This window comes from Urocitellus parryii, chromosome 14, assembly GCF_045843805.1.
Source record: "Urocitellus parryii isolate mUroPar1 chromosome 14, mUroPar1.hap1, whole genome shotgun sequence".
In the NCBI taxonomy this organism is placed as follows: domain Eukaryota; kingdom Metazoa; phylum Chordata; class Mammalia; order Rodentia; family Sciuridae; genus Urocitellus; species Urocitellus parryii.
In genome coordinates, this window is record NC_135544.1 from 44,777,352 (window position 1) to 44,803,877 (window position 26,526).

Sequence of the window (26,526 nt, forward strand, 5' to 3'; positions counted from 1 at the left end):
AATAACTCCCATTCTGATGAGTGAGTTGAAATCTTAGAGTAGTTTTGATTTGCATTTCTCTAATTGCTAGTGACGATGAATATTTTTTCATATATTTGTTGATTGATTGTACATCATCTTCTGAGAAGTGTCTGTTCATGTCTTTGGCCCATTTATTGATTGGGTTATTTGGTTTTTTTGGTGCTTAGCTTTTTGAGTTCTTTATATACCTTAGAGGTTAGTGCTCTAAAAGAGAATAAAATCATAGCATTTGCAGGTAAATAGATGGAGTTAAAAGAAAATAATGTCAAGTTAGCCAATCCCAAAAAACACAAATGCTGAATGTTTTCTCTGATTTAAAGAGGCTGATTCATGGTGGGGTAGGAAGGGTGATGTGGAAGGAATAGACAAACTCTAGATAGGGTGGGGTGGGAGGGAAAGGGAAGGGGTATGGGGTTAGAAATGATGGTGGAATGTGATGGACATTATTCAAAGTCCATGTATAAAGACATGAATTGGTGTGAATATACTTTGTATACAACCAAAGATATGAAAAATTGTGCTCTATATGTGGAATAAGAATTGTAATGTATTTCGCTGTCATTGTAAGTTTTAAAAATTATTAAACAATAAAATAAAATAATCTACCAAAAATACACAGATAAAAATAAATTGCATAAGGGTACCACTTGAGCCATTGAAAACCCCTTTGTTTTCATATAAGGTATAATTGACATATAAAATTGTAAATACATACAGCATGCAATGTTATAATACATGTATATCATGTAAAGCCCCTTTCTATGGTTTCTTAAGTTTCTTGCTATTACTCCTCTCCTTGCTTTTGAACAGACCAGCCCTTCCTCCTGGAATAATCAGCCATCCTTTCCCTTCCCTATCAACTTAGGTACCATCTCCTTCAGGAAGTTTCCTCTTGAGAGGTGTCTCTCATAGGTCCAGTGCGGACCTATACCCACTCATTTAACTATTCCATGTGTTTGGTGCACACATTCTTTGTAAATTACCATGGCAGGGGTCATACCAAAGGAAAAGAAATGGGATCTGTCCCTTGGGTGGTCAAAGACAGAACCCTGTCTTTAGGATGCCCATAGAAGGTGAGTCATGTCCTACAGTGCATGTTCCAGTGCCCCACATAGAACCTTCCTTCTGCACTTAAACGGCACTCCTCCAGAGCATATTGCCAGAGCCACCCCCACACCCACCCCAGGGCACACAGTGGGCTACCTGAGTACAATGCTGATTGATGCAGAGGCATAAACATCCAAACCTTCACCCTAACTTAAGACTGCTTTACTTGGCCATTCCAGCTTCAGAGCTCCCCACTTATTGGCCAAGTTTGTGTAAATGCACTGCAACCCAATTTTTCTCTCTGCCCAAACCTGCTGCCCTGTCAAACAACAGTAACAAAATACACAATGGGATCAGACTTACTAAGCTTGTCATTTATTAGCAAGTGCAGTATCTGATACAGAAAGTGCTCAGTATCACATACAAGGGGTCAGGAGTACAACTCAATGGTAGAATACTTGCCTAGCACGCACAAGGTAGGGTTCAGTTCCTATCCAGAACAACAACAACAAAAAAGTGCTCAGTAAATGTTGGTTATTAGTTCTGATTTAGAGAGCTCAGAGAACAGTAACATCAGATGCAACCTGCTTCAAGCACAATAATATGCATATTTTTATCAAATCCCACAATAACTTTGTGACATAATACTACTGTTGTCATTTTAGCAATGACAAAAATAAGGGTCAGAGGTTAAGAATGTGTTCAAAGTCAGCAGCTGACACAGGGGAATGCAAACCCAGATCCATCTGATTTCAATGTCCATGAGCTTTACAATGAACCACACAGCATTTTTCCTTAGAGTGATGAAGCCCTGAACTAGAATCCCAAAATCTTGACTCTAAAGTATGGTTCCACTCTCCCACACAGCTTCCTCTCCAAAAGGAGGCACTGGCAATCAGTAGAAAGCAATTTGCTTAAGACCAAACTGAAATAAAGCAGCCTTAGCACATTGTTCTGTTATGCTACACTGTGCCCCTAACTCATCAGTGGCTGAGATTACAAATACTAGGGTCCTTGTGCTGTAAGGGACAGTGAGGAGTTAAGTACTAGAAAGTCTTCAAGAAACAGGAAGAGAGCTGAGTCTTCTAGCAGCATTTACACCAATCTTCTTAACCCTAACACAACAGCCAACAAAGCCAAGTAGGTGGCAGAGCTACTTCACAGCACAGGTACACTAATCAGCCCTGAACTCTGCTCAAATCTGGGACTGATTTCTTGATGAGGTTTCCAAGATACCTTCTGACTTAAGTTCTGACCTCTTTCTTTCCACACAATAGAACAGCTGGGAGCATCTCTGTGTTCGAGGAATAAACAAAACACAACAAAACAAACAAACAAAAACACAAGATGTTTCAAACTGGAAAGACAGATTGGTCTGGGGAGGAGGTATGTGTAAGGCCTTTGAAATCAATATTATAAATCCAGCTACTGACAAACTTCTGTAAACTAATATGTTTCAAAGATAAAATCAAGCCAGAGGTGTTAGACATAAGTAGTTAAGACTTCGTTACCCTAATAGATTATATTTTAAGAAAAAATTTTAAAATTTTTAAAGAAATCTTTAATTCACATTCATAGTTTCATGGAACATCTGTGTTTAGAACTGTAATATGATATGAAATATGCTTGGTCTTTGTTCCTGTTCCTGTCACCAACAGTTCATACTAACAGTGCCCCTAAAACCCTTGGTATTTCCTGAGTAATAATGTCTTGCTATTTATTTATAATGAACGATATTATTAATAGTTATAATTAATAAATAGCATAATGATCACACCTGTTTATGCTAATGAGATAACTTAGGGTGGGATCCCTAGATACCCTCAGGATGATACCAGTCACCAGAAAGACAGTTGATTAGTGAATTAGAGGATTGAAACTTTGAGCCCCACCCACCAACCTCTGGGAAGGGGGTCAGGGTTAGAGAGCAAGCTGTTAAAACTCATGAACAAGGTTTGATAAGCTTCCTGGTTGTGAACAGAGTTCTGAGGGGGCAGTGGGCCCAAGGAGGGCATGAAAGCTCCATGCTTCCTCACCCCCACCTTCCCTTTCTCTTAATCTATATCCATTATAATACCTTTGAACCAATAAATGTGTTTCCCTGAGTTCTATGAGCTATTTTAGCAAATTAATCTAACCAAGGAGGATGTCTTGGGAAACTCAGTTTGTGGCCAACTAGTCGTTAAGTACTAGTGGCTCAGACCTGCAATAAGCTTCTGAAGTGGGGGCAATCTTCTAGGATTGCAGTCTCAACCTGTGGGATCTGACAGTATCTCCAAGTAGGTCTCCAGGCAGAGGTTGAAGTGAATTTTAGGGTGTCCACCAGAAAATCAGATGGTATGGGAAAACTCCACATTCACCTGATCATAGAAGTGTTCTGCATTGTGGGAGTACAGTAGGAGAAACTGAGGGGTTTTTCCCTACATTTTTTATAAGAAATGATTAGAAAGGATAACATCCTCACCCTTTTCTTGGTTCTGCTGTCAGAAATATCTAACAGAACTCCAAATTTATTAGACCTATAGCGGAGCGTGTTTATTGACAATAGGCCTGCCAGGAGCCATACTAATGCAGAAATTGATGTTTTCAAAGTGAACACAGGTATTTTCTGGCTAAATTCCTTATATTTTCATTTATAATAGAAGGTTCAACCAAGTATTTTAATGTGGTTCTGTTTAGATTTGAAGAATCTATATTAACTAGGTAAAAATCCTATCTTTCCTCATGATTACCAAGTTTTTTTAAGCTTTTATTAGTGCATTAAAATATAAAATTTGCATTTTAAAATTTATTTTCGGGCTGGGGATGTGGCTCAAGTGGTAGCGCGCTCGCCTGGCGTGCGTGCGGCCCGGGTTCGATCCTCAGCACCACATACAAAGATGTTGTGTCTGCCGATAAAATAAAAATAAATAAATATTTTCAAAAAATTATTTTCAATGTTTTTTTAAAAAATATACTTTTAGTTGTTGTTGGACATAATACCTTTATTTTATTTATTTTTATGTGGTGCTGAAGCTCAAACCCAGTGTCTTGCACATGCTAGTTGAGCGCTCTACCACTGAGCCACAACCCCAGGCCCTTTTTGATGCTTTTAATAGTGCATTTTGGTCATATATAATAGTTGGGTTCATTTTGACATAGTCTTACATTTGCTGCATTTTAGTCCCTGGTGCATCTTCTTTCTCTCCCCTTCTCCCTCCCCCTATTCCCTTCCTCTGTTCTAATGTTCATTCTACTTATTTATTTATTTAAGATGCTTTCTTCATATTAACTTTTCAAGTGATTCTCATGAGAAATGTCCACAGTCCTCTCTCACTTCCTTTCCTTCCCTTTCCTTTTTACTCTGTCTGGCACCACAGCTGTCTACCCCAAGATCCCACTCACATTTCCATGATTCTTTTTTATATATTTCTTAGTTTCTTAGGTATTCTTACATAATGTTTTCTTTAGAGAGGGTATTTTGCCTTTGATCTTCTTTTTATCCAGTGCTACTTGCTTTATCTTTATCTGGGGTCCTGCTTACTGTGAGGGACAGAGAAATTTATGAACCTTACATTTTACTGATCCGTCAGAAACTTTCCTTGATGGTTATGGTTACCTGTTCTTGATGAATCAATGTCAGTGCTATCACTTAATGATTTAATGCATTACCTTAGCGGCTACTTTGGCAAGAAATTTAAAAATACAGGTTTATGAAGTTGGAAATTGCAAATTTTTACAAAACGACAGAAATCTTCAACAAACAACTTTGTTAGTATCAAACTAATAGATAAAAATCAAGGACATTGTAAAACAAATAATATACAAACTTTTATTCAAAGATAATTCAAGAAAGACATGTTTTGGTCATCTTTAAAGTGAGATTAATTGAAGATCTCAGAAAAACTGTATCTGATCAAAGCACATGGCTACTTACAGAAAGCTCTCTCCTTCTGTTAATAGCAGCTAAATTTATACACACAGAAAAAGTCTTAAGACCATGCAAATTCAGTTGAATTCCATACATTCATTATATTCATCAAAAACCTGCAGTTATATTCATGCCAAAGTGTTACTTTAAGAAAAAATTAAAAATACACACCAAAACATGACCAAGATTAAACTAAAGAAAATAATAAATAAGCATAATTTATACTTTATTTTAAAAAGTTTGGCATCACACATATTCAAGTGTGTTACACCATGTTCATTCCTCAGAAGTGGCATTTTAAAGTGTTAAGCATTGTTAAATATCAAAAAATACAACTCTGTTTTACAATGTAGTACTGGCATAATTCAAAGTACTGTGCCAATTATAAATAGTATAATCAAGTTTCAAACATCTTTTCAAACATTTAAAGGAAAGCATATAGACACACATTTATATGCACACAATTTATTATATTCATGTAATCAAAGATATTTATAAAAGCAAATAGTTTTATCCCTCAATCACTTTGTATACTTACGCAGATTTTAATACCTGTTCAAAGATTTTCAGTTCCTGGGTATACAGATTTTCAGGAGAAGGAATAAAGATAAAACTTAATTTTACAAGAACACACATTAACTTCATCCTCCTTCACAAAATAATCCATAGTCATTCCAGGGTGATGAGAACTAGTCTTTATGAAAGCAACTGTTAGCTAAAGACTACAGAGTAAGTACTGCAGTCCAGGTTTCTTATTAAAATTCAGTCAGCTGCTGCTCATTGCAGAAAAAGCCTACACAGTGCTTCTACCAAAAATAATCTTCAGTATCCGAGGCCTATAAAGGCAGACGATCTTATCTTCTGCTGAGACTTAAAGTGCAGCTACAAGTGGAGAAGTGCTAGATACTCAGTCACTTCAGAAATACTTGTTGAAGCCTGTTTCTCATGTGTAAATATGCCGAAAATGTCCTTCAGGCTCATAATGGTTTATCAATAACTGTGACCCCTGAGCAAAAAATGAAGAAGTAAATCAGACATCACAGGCAGCATTCTGTTACTCTACGAAGATACCGAATTCTACATTACCAAAGCCACAGGGACTGAACAAATATAATGCTTCAAAATCTCCTTCTTACAGTTTAGTGTTACTATCATTTCAATCTAAATCACAGTGAATTCTAGTTACAAACTGGGACTACATCTGACTTCTTAATCCATAACTAGAATTTACAGACACAATTTGGAGAAAATAACTTTATTTAGAAAATACCAAAATTCACCTACTACACAAAAAGGCAGAAAGAAAATAGGGGATGATACATTCATTATCTTGATTATGGTGATGGTTTCATGGGTGTATACATATGTTGAAAGTAACCAAATTGTATATTTAAATATACATTATTGTATGTCAGTTATATCTCAATTAAACTGTTGAAAAAATTCACCTATTATTGAGTCATGTTATTCTGGGATCCTACTGTAATAGTTCTTCTATGAAGTGTTGTTTTGGACGATGCATAAACAACAGTGATGGTTAATTAGTATAGACTTCTTTTTTTCTCCACTATTGGATCGATTTTGTTAAAGAAACATTCTAGAAACATACAAATATTTAAACACTGTCATCAGAATAATTAACATACAACATACAGTTTTAAAGACTTCATATATATATATATATATATATATATATATATATATATATTCATTTCTCTAAGAGAATGGAAAATTTTATTTTATAATGCAACTAATGATATGGTTTAAGAAAAAAAATTACTCTATAGCTTAACTATTCTATCTCTTGTAGCCTGGCCACGGGAAGGGATCAGACCTTTGGGTGGGAAGGGTTACCAGAAATTATATCCAGACACACTCTTACCACTGAGCTCCATCCCCAACCCTTTTTTTCTGTTTATTTTGAGACAGAGTCTAAGTTGCCCAGGCTGAACTTGAACTTGAGATCCTCCTGCCTCAGCCTGCCAAGCAGTGGGGATTACAGGTGTGCGCCTGTGCAACCATATTTATTGGCTATCTGAGGAAATAAAGCCTGGCCACATAGTGTATTCCTCACTGTAGTATACAGATTTTGGTCATATTAAAATTTACTGTATGTTCTGTACTGCAAAGACTTGGTATTTTAACTAAATGACTATAGAATGACAAACGAATACGGGTGCTTTATTTCAGAATTACACATACAATATAAATTATTTTAAGAATAAGATAAAAAATATACATTGAGAAAAAACTTTCTTCTTATAAAAACCTGTTAATCATAATGATGTCAACTTTTTATAATACAAGACTAAGAAAACGAGACAATTATTACCTGCATAACTTCTCCCTGTGCTCATACAAGATGACACAACTGTCCATTTATCTGTTGTTGGGTTATAATATTCTACCGATGCCAAGTTACAGGAACCATCATCCCCTCCAACAACATATAACAGACCATTAACTGCACAAACCCCTTTAAAAAAATATGCAGAGAGAAAACAATTATTTAAAGTCTTTGGATAATCAAGTACTACCCTATACATGTTTGGTGAGGTGATAAAGAGAAACTTCTTCCTTGAAAGGAGGCAGGAAGAAAAGATGAACATGTAAAGAATTCCTTTTGTTTTTGAGAGTATAATTCCACTGCTAAGCAACTACTGTATGTCATTTATGCAGCAGTTGCTTTATATATGCATTATTTCACTTAATCCTCACAACTTTACTTCATACATTAGAAACTATTTTGCTCCTCATTTTATTTTAAAAAAATTATATTTAGGTCAAAATAGTAACCCTCACAAAATTAGCTTCTTAGAAACTCCTAAGGAATAAATATATATTAATAAAGGATAAAAATTTTAATTTTATTTTTATACTGAATGATAAACTATCTTACTTCCTTTAAACGCAGAGAACAGTATTATCTGATTACTAGAATAACTCATTTCTGCAAAAATTCAAAAACTTCTAGAATAATTATCATTTAAATTTTGACCTCAACTCTGGCTGACTTCTCCCTGTCCCATATATATATATGTGTGTGTGTATATATATATATACGTATACATATACATACACACAAATACACCAAAACACTTCCTTTTTTAACCCCAAAGTAGCTGACACTATACATGCTACTTAATACCCACCCCAACAAACAATATACCTTGGATATTTCCCCAGGTTAAAAAATATTGATCCACTCAGTTTCAATGGCTGTATAGTATCCCACATATGCAATACCATAATTTATTTACTCCTCCTTTATTGATAGATATTTCCTTTTTTTTTTTTTTTGCTCATCAACAGTGTTGCAATGAATAGGGATCGCTCTGCATGATTTTTTGAATACATGTGCGATTATTTCTCAATATACATTTTAAGTAAGAAAATTGCTGAATGAAAAGAAAGAACCTTTATTTCAATTTACTTTTGCCTATCCTAATAAATGTTTGGAAATATTATGAACTGATACTATAGGATGTCAAAGAATCCACAAGAATGGTGCTCCATACTAGTCTCTGTAGGTTTAAAGATGGTTTTGCTAACCTAATTAATAGATGCTTATAGAGTTTTTAACATAAAATAACAAGCCCACATTACTACACAGCATTTAAAAGTGTACTTGAATGGAGTGGACTGTCTCTGTTTTACTCAATTGTGTTACTATTGTCACAGGAAGCAAATTCCTTTTATTCCCTGTACCCCATTAGGCACTGAGGATTAATCCCAGGCCTCACATCTGAGGCAAGCACTCTACCACTTAGCTATATCCCCAGCACTTTTTATATTTCATTTTGAGACAGGGTCTTGCTAAGTTACCTAGGTGGCCTTGAACCTACAATTCCCCAGCCTCAATCTCCCAAGTAGCTAGGATTAAAGACATGCACCATATACCTGGCTAAACTCATACCATATTGAAGTAGTTCAAATACTTGAAAGCCAAGAGCCAAATACTGCTGCCATACAAGTTCCCCAAAGTTGTTGTATTTTATGCAAGTCTGTATTGCAGCTTACTGACAGATGACACATGACTATGAAAAGATAAAATGGCCTCTAGAATGTCTTGGCTCTGACAGATGAGTAAGGGGCTCTGTTTTCTTTTTTCTGGGGGGCTCAGGGGGCTACTAGAGACTGAACTCAGGGGCACTCAACCACTGAGCCACATCCCCAGCCCTATTTTGTAAATTTATTTAGAGAGAGGGTCTCACTCAGTTGCTTAGTGCCTCACCATTGCTGAGGCTGGCTCTGAACTTTTGATCCTCCAGTCTCAGCTTCCCAAGCCACTAGGATTACAGGTGTGCACCACAACACCTGGCTTCTGCTTTCTTAAAGAGCTTCTCCGGTTACATCTACAAGGAGCTCATAGATGAAAGAAAACTCCACCACAGAAAAGGAAATCAGTCTCTACACACATTTAAATATATAAGCTATATACCCAAAATATGTCAATTCTATTGATCCACTAATTCATAACACCAGAATTCTTTTAGGCAGACGAAAGCCAAATCATGTGCTTTCCTGCAGTCTGCAATGGTTCCAGTTTATTTGGTATACTTCCTCACTTTGTTCTCAGTTCAAACATATACTGAGAACCTATTATAGACGTGCTAAGTATTGACAAGTTATTTATAATCTAATTAAATTTTTCCTCCATTCTTAATGTCATAATTCACCATACATATAAAAACATGGGAAATCTGATTTGTATGTTGCTTGCTAATTCGAATTTATACAATGCTCTCACTTCTCTTACTTAAAACTGAACTCATGGTTGGGGTTTTGGCTCAGCGGTAGAGTGCTTGCTTAGCACGTGTGAGGCACTGGGTTCGATTTCCAGCACCACATAAAAAAAGTAAACAAAATAAAGGTATTAAAAAAAAAAAACTGAACTCATGCCCTGCTCTCCTTGCCAGCTCAGTCCTTTTGTCCCAATTTAGGCGGCTGAATGAAATCCTTATCTTAGAATACTAGAAAGGAAGGGCTAGATAGGTTTTACCAGAAATTTGTTTCAGATCAAACAGGGGATGAGGGATACTTTTTAAAAAACATTCTCTTATGAGCTTAAATTAAAAATTAAAAAATAGGTGCTTATAGTAAAATCATATTGTATTTTTCAAATGACTGAAGTAAATTATTCAAATTCCTTCGTTTGAAGAGAACAGATTTAGTTGATTGAGACAGAAAGTAAAGACTAAGTTTCTACATTTCCTTCTATTCCTGATCATTACCAAATAATGGTCAATTAACTGTTCTCCAAATCAAAGTATGAAACTTTTAACACACTTAGAACAAATCTTAAATCCTGCACTTCCACCTTCTTACATTAAAAATTTTTAATTAAAAAAATTTAAAGAGCAGATTAATGATAGCTCTCTATGTAGAGATCATCTTTTTATTCTTCTGGCTAATTTTTGACGTAAAAACAATAAACATGTATACAGAAAATATTATTCCAATCTTTAAGAAAATTATGAAAGTTCAAATTATAAATTAGTTTCCTAGGCAGAAAGGCATGTGCACTGTGGTTTTTCTAATTCCGTATGTACTACAGTCAAGCACTTATTCTACTAAGGGCCCAGAACTTGCATCTTACCATGGTTCTAGATTATCTCTTCTGAGGGGCTTTTAGTGCCTCATCAAACATAACTGACTGAATAAAGTACAAGTTCAAATGGAGTTAAATAAATTCTGCCCTACTCTGACAGTCCTTAAAGTCTTATGTACTTAGTCTCCCTTAGTAATTATATTTAAAGTAAGGAGAAATTAACAAGAGTATTTGGTGGGGGGGGTGCATTTTGGTGTAAGATGAGTTTGAGAATCATAGGGAATTTATTTTAGACTATGGGAAAAAGCATAAAGATAAGTGCATTTTGAAGAAGATTGGCATTTCCCAAACAATCATCTAGCTATCCTAAATCTATTTTTCTATTTGTATGTTCTCTCCTTGGATCTTCATTTATAGTCATGTACCACATTAACTATTTTGGTCAATCGTGGACCACATATATGGCAGGGGTCTTATAAAATTATAATGGAGCTAAAAAAACATTCCTATCACCTAGTGATGCTGTAACCGGTTGCAGCCATCCTACCATTGTAGTTCAATTCCTTGTTCATGTGTCTATGGCAATACTGGTGTATCACGAAAAAAACCCTACTGCACTGCCAATTATATATAAAAAAATATATATATCAAATTATGTACAATACATAATATTTGATAATAAACAACGAAGTTACTGGCTTATATATTTACTATACTTTTAATAGCTAATTTAGAGTGTATTCCATCTACTTATATAAAAACAGTTTACTATCAGTATGTCATGTTAGGTCAGCAGTAGCCTCAACACATCTGTTTACTGTGGCTCTTGATGGCATCAAGAGGACATGTGAAGTGACTGACCTATAATATTCTATTTGTCTAATCACACTCTATGATGTTTGCACAATGAGAAAATCATCTAATGAGCATTTCTCAAAATTTGTCTCTGTCATTAAGTGAAAGTTGACTATAGTTATTTTCTAATCTTGAACACTTTTCTATTCTTGAAATTGTTTTCTGTTTTTTTTTTTTTTTGTTGTTGTTGTTATGATTTGGACCTGTAATGTATCCTACAGACTTGCGTGTTAAAGGTGTGGTCTCTAGTGTAGCAACGTTCAGAGGTGGGGCTCTCTGGAAGTGATTAAATCATGAGACTCTGACTCTAATCTAATGGGTTATCATTGATGGGTGCGTAGCTGAGGACATTACTGGGAGGTGGAGGACACTGCTCGAGGTGGGCCCTAGTTGGAGAAAGCAGGTCACTGGGGGCATATGCTGGAAGGGTATGTCTTGTGCCCAGCCCCCTCTTTTCTCTCTGCTTTCTGGCTGCCATGAGGTGAGCAGCTTTCCTTTGTCACACCTTCCACCATGATGTACTGCCTCACGACAGGCCCAGAAACAATGCAGCCAGGATTGTGGACTGAAACCTCTAAAACTGTGAGTCAAAATAAATCTGTCCTCCATTAAGATGTTTTCCTCAGGTGGTCTGTCACAATCAAAAAAGGCTAACTATTGGGCTGGGGATGTGGCTCAAGCGGTAGCGCGCTCGCCTGGCATGCGTGCGGCCTGGGTTCAATCCTCAGCACCACATACAAACAAAGATGCTGTGTCTGCCAAAAACTAAAAATAAATAAATAAATAAATAAATATTAAAATTCTCTCTCTCTCCTAAAAAAAAAAAAAAGCTAACTATTGTTGTTGGTTCCGTTTTTTCCATTTTCTGGAGATCCTGAACTATACCAAATTAGGATTATCTCTTCAAATTTCTCCTCCAGATTCAGATAATCGACTAGCTTTTTAACCTGGAATAAATATTTAATTAACTAGACAAATTACCTGAGAACTGGGATCTCCAGGATGTGATACAAGCCTTGTGGTAAGTATAAATTAATTCATATATCAAATGAAGATATATACCCTTAATCAATAAGTATCCACATTCACCACCAAAAGTTATTTGCTAGTAGAAATTATAAATTAACTGAAGTGTGACAATAGCATGTTATATTCCAGATAATAGGTGTTCACTTTATAGGATTATTATATTATATTATTATTATGTAAGTTTCTGCCTTTAAAGAATTCAAAGTCCTTCAGAAAACCCAGATCAGAAAAAGAAAAATTAAAATACACAGCAATACTAGTAGACTTTTAAAATTTTTATAATCTTAAAGCTAGATAATACCTGCATTTCTTCTGCACATGTTCATATCTGCTACCTGTCTCCAGGCATTTGTGGCAGGATCATATACTTCAACACTTTTTCGTACTAAAGGGCCATCATGACCTCCTACAGCATATAATAAGTTGTTTAACACACCAACACCTACAAAATACAACCAACCAACTATAGTAGAGAAAAAGTGACAAGAAATATATAACAGTTTATAATTATAACTAAAATTTTTGAAATTATAATTCATAATAGAAGTCAATATAAAAGCATACAATTTAAGAAATGAAAATGAATAGAATGGAATAAACTAGGATCTAAATAAGAACTATTCCTATGAAAAAAGAGACATGTCAAACAGAGTAAAAATAACATACAGGTGAAATACAGGGGGAAAGTCCTTTAATAGAATCCTCTTGAAAACAACTTCCATAATAAAAGTAATCCAGTGTAATACTAAAGCACTCAATTTCTAAGAAATGAGTATGTAAGGGCTTATTATTTAGGAAGTCCCCAAATAAACACTAAAAACAAAATAATAAAAGGAATGATGAGCATTAGATAAATAAAACAAAGCCACCTTTTTTTGATGGTACTAGGGATGGAACACAGAAGTGCTCTATCACTGAATTACATCCTCATTCCTTTTTATTTTTATTTTGAGACAGGGTCTTGCTAAGTTGCCCAGGTTGGCCTTGAACTTGCAATCATCCTGTTTCAGCCAACCAAGAAGCTGGGATTAGAGGTGTGAATCACTGTACCCAGCAAAGGAACTGTTTAAAAAAGCACTTAGAAATTAAATTTTACTTTATAAAAGTTCATAAAAGTGCTACCTACCACTACTTGCATAATTCAAAAGACATTTTGTACCATTAAAATCAGCATATATTTCCAGATAACATAAAGAGATATCAATGCATCACTATATCTGTTTAATTGTTTTCATTTTGTGCTCCAATTGCTATATAGGGTTCATATTTACCTGCTCCACTCCGTCTGGTGCTCATTTCTGCTATATAGGTCCACTCATTTGTTGTAGCATTATAGCATTCTACTGTGCTAAGACACTGACGTGAAGCTCCATCATAACCCCCTACAGCATAGAGCAAACCTAAGCATGGAATCACAAAGAAATCCAAATTTACAAAAATGCTACTTTTTAAAGTCATACAATATTTACATAGTTTCCTCCATGGTAGCAGAGCTTCCCTCTAGAGTGTTACTGATTTTTTTAAAAAATTTTTTTGTAGTTGTAGACAGAATGCCTTTATTTTATTTGTTTATTTTTATGTGGTGCTCAGAATCGAATCCAGTGCCTCACACACGGTAGGCAAGTGCTCTGCTGTTGAGCTACAGCCCCAGCCCTAGAGTGTTACTGATTTTTATAAAATTTATTAATCCTTTCCCTAATGGTAATAAATGATCAAATTATGAAGATCTGCAGAATATATATGATGATGCTAATTTATATTTTCATCAATAACTTAACAGAACAGAAAGCATACTCATTTATCTCCAGATAACACTAGTTAAAAGTGGGCATCATCCTAGAAAACAGAATTAAATATTAAAGTTATCTTAAATAAATTGGAAAAAAGTTAAATCAAGAGTTAATACAAGAATGCCATGAAATACTTGGCAAATTAAAAAAAAAATTATGTGTGGGCTGAGATATAGCTCAGAGGTAGAATATTTCCCTAGCATGTGTAAGGTCCTGAGTTTAATCCTCTGAACTGTTGTGCTAAGACACAGAAAAAAAAAATAAGAAAACATATGAAGTACTGAATGCTATAATACAAATGATGTTGAAAACATCATGGTAAGTAAGAAAAGCAAGTCATGATGCACCACATACTGAACGATTTCATTTATATAATGTCCACAAGAGACAAATTTACATTGTGACAGGAAATAGATTAGTGACTGTTGAGGGCCAAAGAGGACCAGGATAACAGCTAAGGGAAGTAGGGCTGCCTTTTGGGGTAATAAAAATGTTCTAAAATGAAGTGTTGTGATAGATGTACAAAGAATTGTATGTATTAAATGAATGAACTGTATGGTATGTAAATTACATTTTAGTAAAATTCTTTTTAAGTGCAGAGAATTATATCTGTAGTAAGGAGGGAATGAGAATCTACAAATTTGTGTAAACTAGTATTTTAAAAAGGGGAATAAAAAAGGTCACACAAAGCTTAGTATCTATAGGATTCCTAAACTCTACTGGGGAATAAGGTAGGATATAAATAAGTAACTTTGGCAATTCATCCCTAAAATGTTAAACAGCCCTTCTTCTCTAGCTATAAAATTTTGTGTATGTCACCTGATTTTTTTCTCAAACAAAAGTATTAAGATTAGTTGATAAGTCTTTTATACATTATACACACATGCACTCACAAACAGAAAGAGAGGAGGAGAGGAAAAGAGAAAGGACCTTATATAGGTTAGTTTATATAGACAAGCTAATTTAAGAAAATAAGTACAATTTTACAGTAATTATTATTTTTCTTTTTAAGTGATAATTTGCTTGCCCATTTATAAGATGGGTGATTATATTACTAGAACTCTCCAGAATCAAGAAACAATATGTACCTGAAAGTGTTCACCTGAAAAAACTGCCAGCACCTACCTCCAACAACGCCCACACCAACACTGCTCCTCCTTGTGTTCATTGGCGCTACATGAAACCACTCATTAGACTTTATGTTATATGCTTCCACAGATGATAAACCTATAATAAAGTACAATACTCTTCATTTCCTCCTCTCAAAAATGTAGTTGTTCTCTATATAGATATTATTAGGGAAAAATACGTCAGGCATTTTACATTGGGCTAAAATTAAAAGGGGAAAATGGTAGAATAAAATCATGTTAATTATATGATAAACAGGAACAGCTTCTTTTCAAGGAGCTCCTATTCAAGCTACTGTCATTTACAAGCTTTTCAAACATGGTAACATAACTGATACTGATGCATAATAAAGAAAATTTATATACTCAGCAGTCTTACATACATCATTTAAAGAAATTCTTGATGTAATTTTAAAGCATCTTTAAATACAATGCCCATTAAAACACTCAAATGTATTCTAATTTTGCTATAATTTGTTCCATAAATGTGGTTATTATGTTAACTGTAACAGCAATGTAGAAGAGATGAAAAGAAAATTACCTGTACTCCCATCAAAGCCCCCCACTGCATATAACAATCCATTTAACACAGCCGCTCCCAAAGTGCTTCTCCGGTCTCGCATATTGGCAACACTGGTCCATTGGTCCTTCACAGGGTCATAGGAATCTACAGTGCGAACTCTTAATGAGCCATTAAAGCCACCAACAGCAAAAACAAGCCCAGCCATGTAGACCATTCCTGCAAAAAGAATGCAGCATTTGATGATGAATATGTGACCCAACTATCACCACTAATATGAAGAATACTTTCTAGTAAGTCTACTGTGATTGTTAGAAAATGCTACTCACAAGTGGAGGCTGACTGAATAAGTCCTAAAAAATACTATTCATTTGTAATATATAATCACAAGTGCACCATGATGTATGTATAAGGAACTCATTGTAGCTCTGCTTATAGTAACATAGATTAAAAGGTTTTAATATTTGATTAAAAATGAAAGAGCTAGGATATGTATAGCTCAGTAGCAAAGCACTTACCCAGCATGTGTGAGGCCATGGGTTGGATGCCCAGCACAGAAAAACAAAAACACAACCTAGTAAAATTATACCACATCTAGACCAAAATAAAGCACTAGCCAACTTTATTCTTTCTTTTCTTTTGTGGTACTGGGGATCAAACCCAGAGCCTCATACATGCTAGGTAAGCATCATGCCACTGAGTTACACCACAGTCTAAGATAAATCTTAAAAGAATGAAGTAACTCTAGATATGCTAATATATATCAATCTCCAATATATACTGTTGAAGTGCAACCATCATAGAAATGTTCCATTTCATTAAAAACACTGATTTTGCTAAGGGAGACAGGAATTATGGATCCAAGATTAAGTCCTGGGAAAGATTCCCAACATTTGCAAATGCCTCTTCTTATCACATTTTTGGCTAAATAAGATGTATTTCAATAAATGTTCATGAAACAGATGCCTGTATGAAAGCAACTGTGACTTATAGCTGAGTCAGACATCTCCTAGAACTAAGGGTCCCAAGCTCAAAATTCCCTTCTCTACATTTCTGTAAAGGTAATAAGAAAAATATCCAGCAAATGGCCAGCTCCTATGAATTAAAAAATTTTTTAAATAAATTTTTAAATTTATTTTATTTTTAAATAAATTTTTAAAAACTAAAAATTTGTGTATTTTTAAAAATGCCAGTTCCTCTATCTCATTCTAGAGAACCAGAAAGACATCTAAAAATGAAGACAGAGCAGCTAGCCCTATCAATGTTTCAAGTAAACTGTATAAGACCTGAATCACTATTTAACCATAGAGCTGCTTGAATCAAACCTCTGTAATAGTCTGTCTTCTAATTAATAAAATAAGACCTCAGAGAGAAGCTCTCAAAGACCCACTAATAGAAAACTATGCATAATGCATTACGCCTACCTGCTCGGCATCTCCTAGAAGGCAATTCTGCCACTTGGTGCCATCGTTCTTCCTTAAAGTCATAGCATTCCACACTTCGAATAGCCTTTGGTGCTTGGCCCCCAACTACCACCATCAACTGGAAGGGCAGAAATACAACCACTTGAACAAACACTTACACGTTCTGAGATTTAATATTTCCTACAAAGATTGGTGTGAGGTGTTAGAATGAGATGGCAGAGTGAGCTGAGGAAAACAATCCCCTAACAACATGTAGTAAACATCAACAACAGGGAACATGTTAGAACTACAATTCCATTATCTAGCACATTTAGTCAAAAATAAGGATTTCAGAAACTAAAATAAGTTTCTGATCCTTCAAGCAAAAGCAGTATTTAAGCCAAAAAACAGCAGGCAGTCAGCACTGGCAAGGCTGCGGAAAATCACAGGGCTTACTATAAACCAGATCCTGGTTTTACAATAACCAAGGATTAGATTTCCACAATCAAAGAGGACAGAGAGAAATAAATATATGTTACTAGGTAGGTGAGGTGAAAAGGACAGTAAGGTATTAAAAGAAAGATGGAAAAAATTATCAGAAAGGAAAAGTGACAAAAGAGCATAGATTCCTGGATTTCAAGGAAATAGACCTCCCTTGGTGCCTTGGTGCCCTACCAAAAAACAAAAACAAAAACAAAAATGACCAATAGGACAAATAATGGAGATGCTAGAAATCATAACAAACAAATACACAATACTCTCCTACTGAGAATAATGAGGTCTATAAATGTCCTCAATTCAATTCAACAGCTCCTTACTATGTGCCTACCATGTGTATCTGCCCAAAACTGTGCTAGGTATTATACATAAGAAATGTAGAACATGCTCTCTGCCAATCAAGAGCTTAGACATCTCACTAAAGAAAAAGGACCCATGCATGAAGTAATTAAAGAACAAAATACAATTATACGTGACCAAAAAAAGTATATGATTAGTACAGACAGTAATTGTTTTTACTAATCAGAAAATGAAAAGCTGCCATGATTTATGAAAGCTTCAATCAGGGAGAGGAATCAGGGCCTTGAGAGATGTATGGAATTTAGAAACCAATGTGTGTCTTTTACTGAGTACACCCAGGCACTTTATGGCACCAATGAAAATACAGCTGACAAATCAGGGAAGTGTCACTGTTAACGATGTCTTATATGGAAAACTGTAAAGAATGGCCAGCACTTTGGGGGGAAAAAAGATGAGATGATTATAGGAAAAACAGATTTTAAAGACAAAACAAAAAAAATCAAAACAGAATGATGGAATGACTCATACATGCAAATCAGGGACATTTGCAACTTTGAGCAATAGCTTACCTATGCTTAGAACTATACAAAGATAGATACATAGAAAACAGTGCTTCCTAAATCAGAGCAAATCCCAAGTTTCTAAAAAGAAGCCTATGTTAGTCAGTTAATAGCTAGAGGGCAGAAAGAATTTTTAAAGGTCTTAAAATAAGATTGAACATAGACCAACCACACAATTTATTTTAAGTCTATCATTCTTCCAGTGTTGAATTCAAATAAGCAAAAGGAAGAATTAGTGAAGAAAACCCATAATGCCCTCCCCTTCCACCTCCAAAAGAAAAAAAGGAGGGCAATGTTATTAACAGAATTATAATGACATCAAGATCAACCTTGCATTTAAAGATCTGTGTTCAAAACTGCCTAATGATTTATACGAAAAGTCTTAGATATGGTATCTGATAAAGATCAATTAAAAAACTCAGAAGAAATATTTATAAAACGACACTGATTTATAGACTTCATGATTCTCAAATTCTGAATCTCATGATTTCCAAACAATAGTTCAGTTTTGCATATCAACATGAGGATGAAAGGAGAAATGTGTTATTAGAGAATAGTAGTAACATGTGTTCTTTACTACCAAGAGAGGCAAATAAGGTGGGGATTGGGAGACCAGGAATCAGAGAAGAGAGAATGTACAATGGGAACACAAGAGAGCAGCTACAGAGATCAAGGCACTGTGCTAGAAACCTGTGCTGCTAACTACAAAATAATTGTTCAAAATGCTGACACCCCACTTATTGGTAAAAAACACCTGACCCCATTTGATAAGCAGCACACTAATTATGCTATAAAAGAACATTAAAACAGAAAAAAATCTTACATAGGAAAAAGTTAAATGTAATGTTTGAGAAGGGTAAGAGCTATGGAGTTAAGCAGATTCAAATAATCATCCTGAAAGGTGGGTCAATTAAATTTTGTTCTTTTTGTTTTCTCTACCTATTAAATATTTATTTTAAATGTTTCCTGAAAAATCAAGTTTTATAATTTTTTTAATTGGAAATTTCAATAGACACACTGGGTAAAAATATACACCTAAAAATAAGACAGTGTTTGTAAAATGTATAGATTCTAAAGAAAAAAAAAAGAACTAACTAAGGACACTACAAAACACTGTTTTCTCATTATGAGGTTCAAATCCAAGGATGCCTTACACAATCTAATGCTGTTTATTGAGAATGCAAAACTAACGTTTAACATATAAAAAAGACTCACACATGCAATAGGTATGAGTTCATAAAATGAGAACCTAATATAAAAAGGATTAAGTCATTGTTGTGGTAGAAAAATTATCCAAACTTTACAATAATTTCCTCAGCACTACCACCACATCTTGTTCCCTTTGACTCATCTGTATGATGATAAAATGTATCATGACTATGAAATATAGATGCATAAGAAATTAACCATTGCTTCATTCTTACTCGCTTAGAATTAGTCCTGAATACAGCCACTGTAGAAGGACCAACAGTGCTGCTGAAAAGCTCCCAACACAAGCACCTTTTCAAAAATATGTGTGGATAAATAAACAGTGAGAAGGGATCACGTAGGTGAGACATGCAAAGTTGAAACAACAGTGTTGCTCTGTTATCTACCATGCCTGTTGCCTACCTTGCCAGCAAACTGACAAAGCAGAATACAAGAAGAACCTCCATGCATCTGTCTACCCACCACAAAATATAAGCAACAGAATTGCCAAGTTGAAAAGTATAACACAGTTGGAAAGGCAAAGTCATACCAGTAAAATCCAAAAAACTGCAACTGAATAGAAGGTACAACATCATTAAAGAGAAAATAAAACACTTGATAGGATTTTACCAAGAATTCTTTAGGAGGTTTACAAAAGTGACATGTATATCAGAAACTATAAATTCACTTTCACTCAAAAATTCTCAGCAGTATAGTTAAAGATAACAAAGTTAAAGATGCCCGAAGAGGGAATATACAATTTAAGAAGACAGTTTTTTTCTTTTTATAAGAAATACTTAAAAAGTATTAAACCTGAAAGAAGTTAGACTAGCATTTTTTTTAAAGTAATTTTAAAAGTATGGCCAATACTCTGAATACTTTTTATAAACTGTTTTTTTTTATAAGAATAAAAACACCAAATAATATGGACAAAAATGAAGTGACAGAGAATTATAACAACAGCTATTATAAAAGCAGGTAAAGGGGTATTTGTAAAATACAAACACTCATAAAATCAGCAGACCCAGATGGCATGCATACTGAAGTGTTAGGGAACTAGTTAGTGTACTTACTGAGCCACTTACAATTATTTTTGAAAAATCTTGGAGAACTGAGGAGAGATCAGAAAATTTTAAAAAGGCAAATACCAATTTTCAAACCATGGTAGGAGTGAATGCCTTGTAAAGACCTTTTTCAAAGTAGTAATAATTCTCAGTAAATATTTAGAATATTTTGAGAAAAGCATTCAAACTTTTAGGTAACAATAAAATAATGAGAAACATGCAAAAGGATGTTTAAAAAAAAACAAATCTGAATCCATTTGATTCTCAATCTCACCAAATGTTATATGCCAAATTTCTCATTTTTGGCTAAGATAATAAATGTCATCATAAGGACGGAAATTTTCTACAAATGGATTATATCAGTGGGTGGGTATTTCTAATGAGGTATTACCAGGGAAAGTGCTGAGGCCCATTTTAAATTAATATATTTACTAACAATCTAGAAAATTAACTACAATGGTACAATGGCAAAATCTGCAGTGAGATCTAAATTGGGAACTGATGTTAACATTGAGCAAAACAAAAAACACCAATTAAGATATGAACCAATTAAAAATGTTGACTACAGAAATTAAACTTGGAAAAACAATATATAAAAGCATTAAAGTGGAAGAATTTTAGAGATCTAATTCAATGGAAAGGACAGAAGTATAACTAAAGATGATGTGGGAAAACAAGCTAATTCTTGTTTCTTAATCCAGCATTGCCCCAAGAGGTAAACCCCCAAACATAAATAAAACATTATACTATGGATCATTCTGATTAAGCCAATACATAAAATGCTGCTTAAAAGTGTTGGTCTTTCAGTACTGTGAAGAGGCAAATAGATGATAAAGAATTGCAAACAAGAGAAAGAAATGAGGGGTCATTCTGTAAGGAAAATCAAAGCAGTAAATCGTGAATGGCCACAACTAAGAAAATGAAGGTAGAATATAAACTTGTGCACAGGAAAATATGGACACCAGTGAGATGGGAAGATATGGGAAATATAAGTTGAAATAGCTACATATGTAGTATGGGAAACTGTCAAACAGTATACAATAAAGAGTAGGAAGAAAAACTCAACAAACTATTTTATTATCCTTAGTTCTAATATGTAATTCCATGAAACTACCAGGTTTTCAGTTATATATCCTATAATTTCTTACAGAGAAATCTTTCTGCCTAGTATGATTTTCTTCTTTTGACCACAGCTAGTGCTTACTACTATAAAAAGAGCTAGTAAAATTCAAAGGGACAAGACCCAATTGCCTTCCATTCCATAATAGTAATATCATGCAGTTTATGAAGACTAAATAAAGCAAACAAACCCCACTCATAACATATAAAATTAATAAGGAGATTAAATCATATAGTCAATAATGCATTCTTCAGCACACTGTATTTTGCAAGGAACTAAAATAAGCATGGAATTTTAGATGATTGAAAACATTAACGGTTCACCATAGGGGCTGTAGATGAAGTAAAAACAAGTACGAACAGTAGATCCTACTTTGGGAAGATTCATGGGTGTTCTCAGCCGGGTCCGGACACTCTTCATTAATATCCGCTGCTCTGTTGGCAGCAAATGATACTTCATAGCTTCAATTAGGTAATCTTTGCAAGCACTGCTATTCTTGACCAATGCCTCCTCTTCAACCCTCTATAAGAAGAAAGGAGATAAACCCCATAAGCAGACAGCCATTTCACAATAAAACTACTAAAGAAACTGAATTAAAGAAGAGGAAATAGCAGTAATCATCTTCTCTATAAGCACTCTTTACTTCTGCTCATGTATCTGCTTGCAGAGAAAAACACATGCAAGTAATAGAGAAGAACTGCAATGAAAACGAAAAACTTCCAAGGTCAACTAGACAATATGATGAACTCTAGATAATACTATACTCATCTGTTTCTTTAAACATTAAGTCACACAGTTAAAAAAAAATAAGCAAAACAAAAACCTAAGAAACAAAATTTAGATAATGAGCCCTACAAATAAGGTAGATAAAACTAATAAATTAATAATACTTTTTTCAATTCTAAGAGAGTAAATAAAATATCTGGAAAAAACTCAAAATAAGTTAAAATAATATGTCTGCATCACAAATAAATCTTGTCCTTACTATGCCTGACCTCAAATGCAAGACAGGTTTTTTTTTTTTATTCATTTCTTTAATACCAGAGGACCAATGATTACACAGAACAATTTCAATAATGAGGTTTCTAGAAATTCTAAAAAGTTCAGATCTAACCTTCAATAAAGAAATGTTCTTAGATGGTTTCAATTATAAAATAATCCTGAAATATTCATAGAAGACTGCCAATAAAAAAGTAAATTTAAAATTGGTCAGTAAAAGTAATCATTATTCCTATTTTATTTCAAATAACCTTTTTTTATTCAGCTTAAGAAAGAAAAAAAAACTAAACACATCTCGCTGTGAAATTATTCTATCAAGTAGAATTTAATAGTATTTGGGTCAAATCTTAAAATTCCATTCCTGCTGGGGAATCAAAAGAACAAAGCAAAGAAGATGTAGAACAGTAACACAGAGTCATGGCCCATTTATCATTTGTGCTTAAATGACCACCTTTTAAAGCTGTAGTACCTGCTTATCCACATAAGAAAAAGCGGCTGAAACAAATTTCTAAGAATGGGGAATGATGTAAAGGGAGCAGCTCCCAAAGACTGTGCGGTGTCTAATTGTCCTCCTTCCTGAACTCCATGGATCTATATCCTGCAGATCTTATCAGCATGTGGTGGGGATCTCCACACAGTCAGGTCAGTGACAGGGCATTATGTATATTCATATGTTTTGCATATGTTTTTACCTGAACCAAATACTCCCGAGGAAGCAAAGGTAACCGTACATGTTCCATCAGTCGAGCCATAAACTCTTGCCTCACATCCTTGTCGTGGTTCACCCATGCTATTACTGCCTCAAATACCTTGAAGAAAATATGGAGAAAGAAAAAAAATAAGTAATGAACTATATACCTAAGCATCTGGACAAAATATACTACATGTTATATACAACCCTTGCTAAGACACCCAAGTTTAATCAATAGTTTGAATTTTTTCAAAATTCTGATTTGCAACATACTTACCAAGCTATTCACTTGTTTCTTTCTTTTTTTAAATGTGGGATTAGTAAGTACTTTAATAAGTATCATTGTATACTTGGTAAATATTTTTCATTTGGTATTTACCAAACATTTTTTTGGGAGGAGGCATGTATTGGGGATTAAACTCAGGGGCACTCGGCCACTGAGCAACATCCCCAGCCCTATTTTGTGTTTTATTTAGAGACAGGGTCTCACTGAGTTTCTCAGTGCCTCCCATTTGCTAAGGTTTGCTTTGAACTCTTGATCTTCCTGCCTCAACTTCCTGAGCCACCGGGATTATAGATGTGCACCATCACATCTGGCTGGTATTTACCAAGCATTTTACCAAGTATATCATCTAAGCTTACTGAATTTGAATGGTAGCTGTGATAATATGATACATGATCTATTTCACTGTTGATAACCTTTCAAAATTGAATTTTGTTCTACTTACACAGATTTAAATCTCAAGTTCCATTGGAATAAAGCACCCAAATATTAAAGTACAGTAATATTTGGAATGAAAACCATGTAGACATACACAAAACTCGTTTTTGAATTTTTCTTTAGTTAACAAATAAATGTTGGACCACACGCTTATAAAATGAGGATCTGCACAATAGGTTAATTCTACACTCTCACAATAGCAGGATATTAAAACAAAATAATAGTTTGAACTTTTTTACAACTTAAATAAGAAGGGCATTACTACTCACGACATATTTCTATGAGAAAGCTAATAAACTAATATGAAGACAGTGTTTTTCCACATAATTTCCTCCCAGACTGATAAATATATTACTTTATAATCTTTAAAATGTTGTGAAAAATGTAAAATAACATGCAAATGAATTAGTGGAGGCAATAAATGGTTTTTAAAAATACAGTAAGAGAAAGAAACTAAAAATACTGCACATTATAATTAACTTCCTTCTTTAATTCCTTCTGTCAACAAGTACTTATTAAGTACTTCTGTGTGCCAGGTGTTAGAGATAAATAAGTGAGCAAGATAGTCTGCAGTCTGTCAATTCTATTATTTCTCAGTTCTGTCTTCTCTCCTGCTTCCACCATCCTACATCAGACCCTACTGCTCACCAGCATGACTTCAGCATCCTCTATCACAACTCCCAGGACCCAAACCTTCAGGTACTAACCTTCAACACTGAATCTAAGATGGCCCTATGCAAACAACAGAGAGTGGCAGAAACAGAATGTGTGATTTCTGAAGGTCATCAGAAGCCTTGTGGCTTTATAAGTGGTGTCGTGTAATGCTCGTTTGGGCAAGCCAGATGTCATGTGAGAAGTCTGATTATTCGAAACCACCATGCTATGAGAAACCCAATCAAGATACAGAGAAGAAGGGAGAGAAGAGATAAGGACATAGAGAAAAACAGAAAACAGCCAACCCTCAGCCTAGTAAACAATGGCAGTGAAGGAACCACCCTGAACATTCCAGAACCACAAGATGCCATGTGCTGAAGAACTGAAGCCACAGATCTCTGGCTCAAGGGTAACTATGCCAGATATCTTAACCATTTGGGCCACCTTAACTGAAGCCTCAGAAATAAGCTACTCTATTATGCCCTACAGGAATTCTGACCATAAAATTTGGTTATTGCTTGTGCCACTACATCCTACATTGTCTTATTTGGAAGCAGGAGGAAAACAGAACAGACCTCATATTTCTCTTATACATATATTATCATGGTTATCTTTTTCTTACTTAAAACCCAGAAAGACTCTTTATCACTATAGTAAAGTTAATTTTTTTTAACACACCAACAAGATATTTTATGATGTCATTTTCCCATTTCTTCTCTTACCACTGTCCCAAATCCAATCATACTTAAACAAACTGAATGCACTTATTCTTTTATGTTTCTTTATATTTGCATAATCTATTCCCTGTCCCTGAAATGCTCTTCCTACTCTGTTTTCTGGCAAACTCAAACTCATTTTAAAAAATGACTTAGATCACAATTCTGATAGGAATCTAACTGCAGGAAGAAACCCTTTTCACAAAGAGTATTTGTTTCAGATAGTTTAATGTGTGTAAGCTCTTGCTGGGGGTCAAGTATAAAACTCTAATGTCTAACAATTTGGGAAACCTTCCAAGAAGTGAATATACAGAGTCAATCAACAAGTCAACTAGATGAGTTTCTTAACTTCTAGACAAAATATGACAGGCTGTCACTATAAACATAAGATCATAAATTTATGAAACAAATTGAAAGAAAGGAAAAAAACATTCTCTGTCAACATACACCGGGGAAAAAAAAAAACAAAACATACCTACCTTCTCTTCTGAGGAAATGGTAAGTTTGTCACTTGAGATTAAGCTGCACACTTGTTCAATGCCCAGGTTGAGAAATTCTTCACTAAGTACGACATCTGCAAAATGTTGCTCTGTTTGGGAATTAAAATAAAAATTAATGCATTTATACCAATATCCAATTATGACAGTTTCTTAACTTCATCTAACCTACAAATAAGAAAACCAACTGCACTTCCTCCAGGCAAGAACTAATCAACCTCACAAACTCAGTTCATGATACAGCAAAGCAACAGCACGTGTGGAA

At 34.5% G+C, this 26,526-nt stretch overlaps 1 protein-coding gene across 5 annotated transcripts in view; it reads right to left on the reverse strand.

The window, feature by feature from the left end:
• Positions 1–4,918: 4,918 nt before the first annotated feature.
• The window catches only part of Klhl2 (kelch like family member 2), a 95,904-nt gene continuing 74,296 nt past the window's right edge, over positions 4,919–26,526 (reverse strand). Inside the window, exons 6-15 of one of the 5 annotated variants that reach the window (XM_026395836.2) lie at positions 26,244–26,353; positions 23,675–23,791; positions 22,356–22,505; positions 17,275–17,392; positions 15,872–16,069; positions 15,329–15,430; positions 13,685–13,813; positions 12,715–12,855; positions 7,311–7,454; positions 4,919–5,984 (exon numbers count right to left, since the gene is read on the reverse strand). In XM_026395836.2, the coding sequence (XP_026251621.1) occupies positions 5,956–5,984; positions 7,311–7,454; positions 12,715–12,855; positions 13,685–13,813; positions 15,329–15,430; positions 15,872–16,069; positions 17,275–17,392; positions 22,356–22,505; positions 23,675–23,791; positions 26,244–26,353 (1,238 nt within the window). In that variant the 3' untranslated portion in view covers positions 4,919–5,955. Of the gene's footprint in view, positions 5,985–6,393; positions 6,576–7,310; positions 7,455–12,714; positions 12,856–13,684; positions 13,814–15,328; positions 15,431–15,871; positions 16,070–17,274; positions 17,393–22,343; positions 22,506–23,674; positions 23,792–26,243; positions 26,354–26,526 lie in introns of those variants that run through there. The other 4 variants (XM_026395834.2, XM_026395833.2, XM_026395832.2 and 1 more) reach the window with 4 other exon arrangements.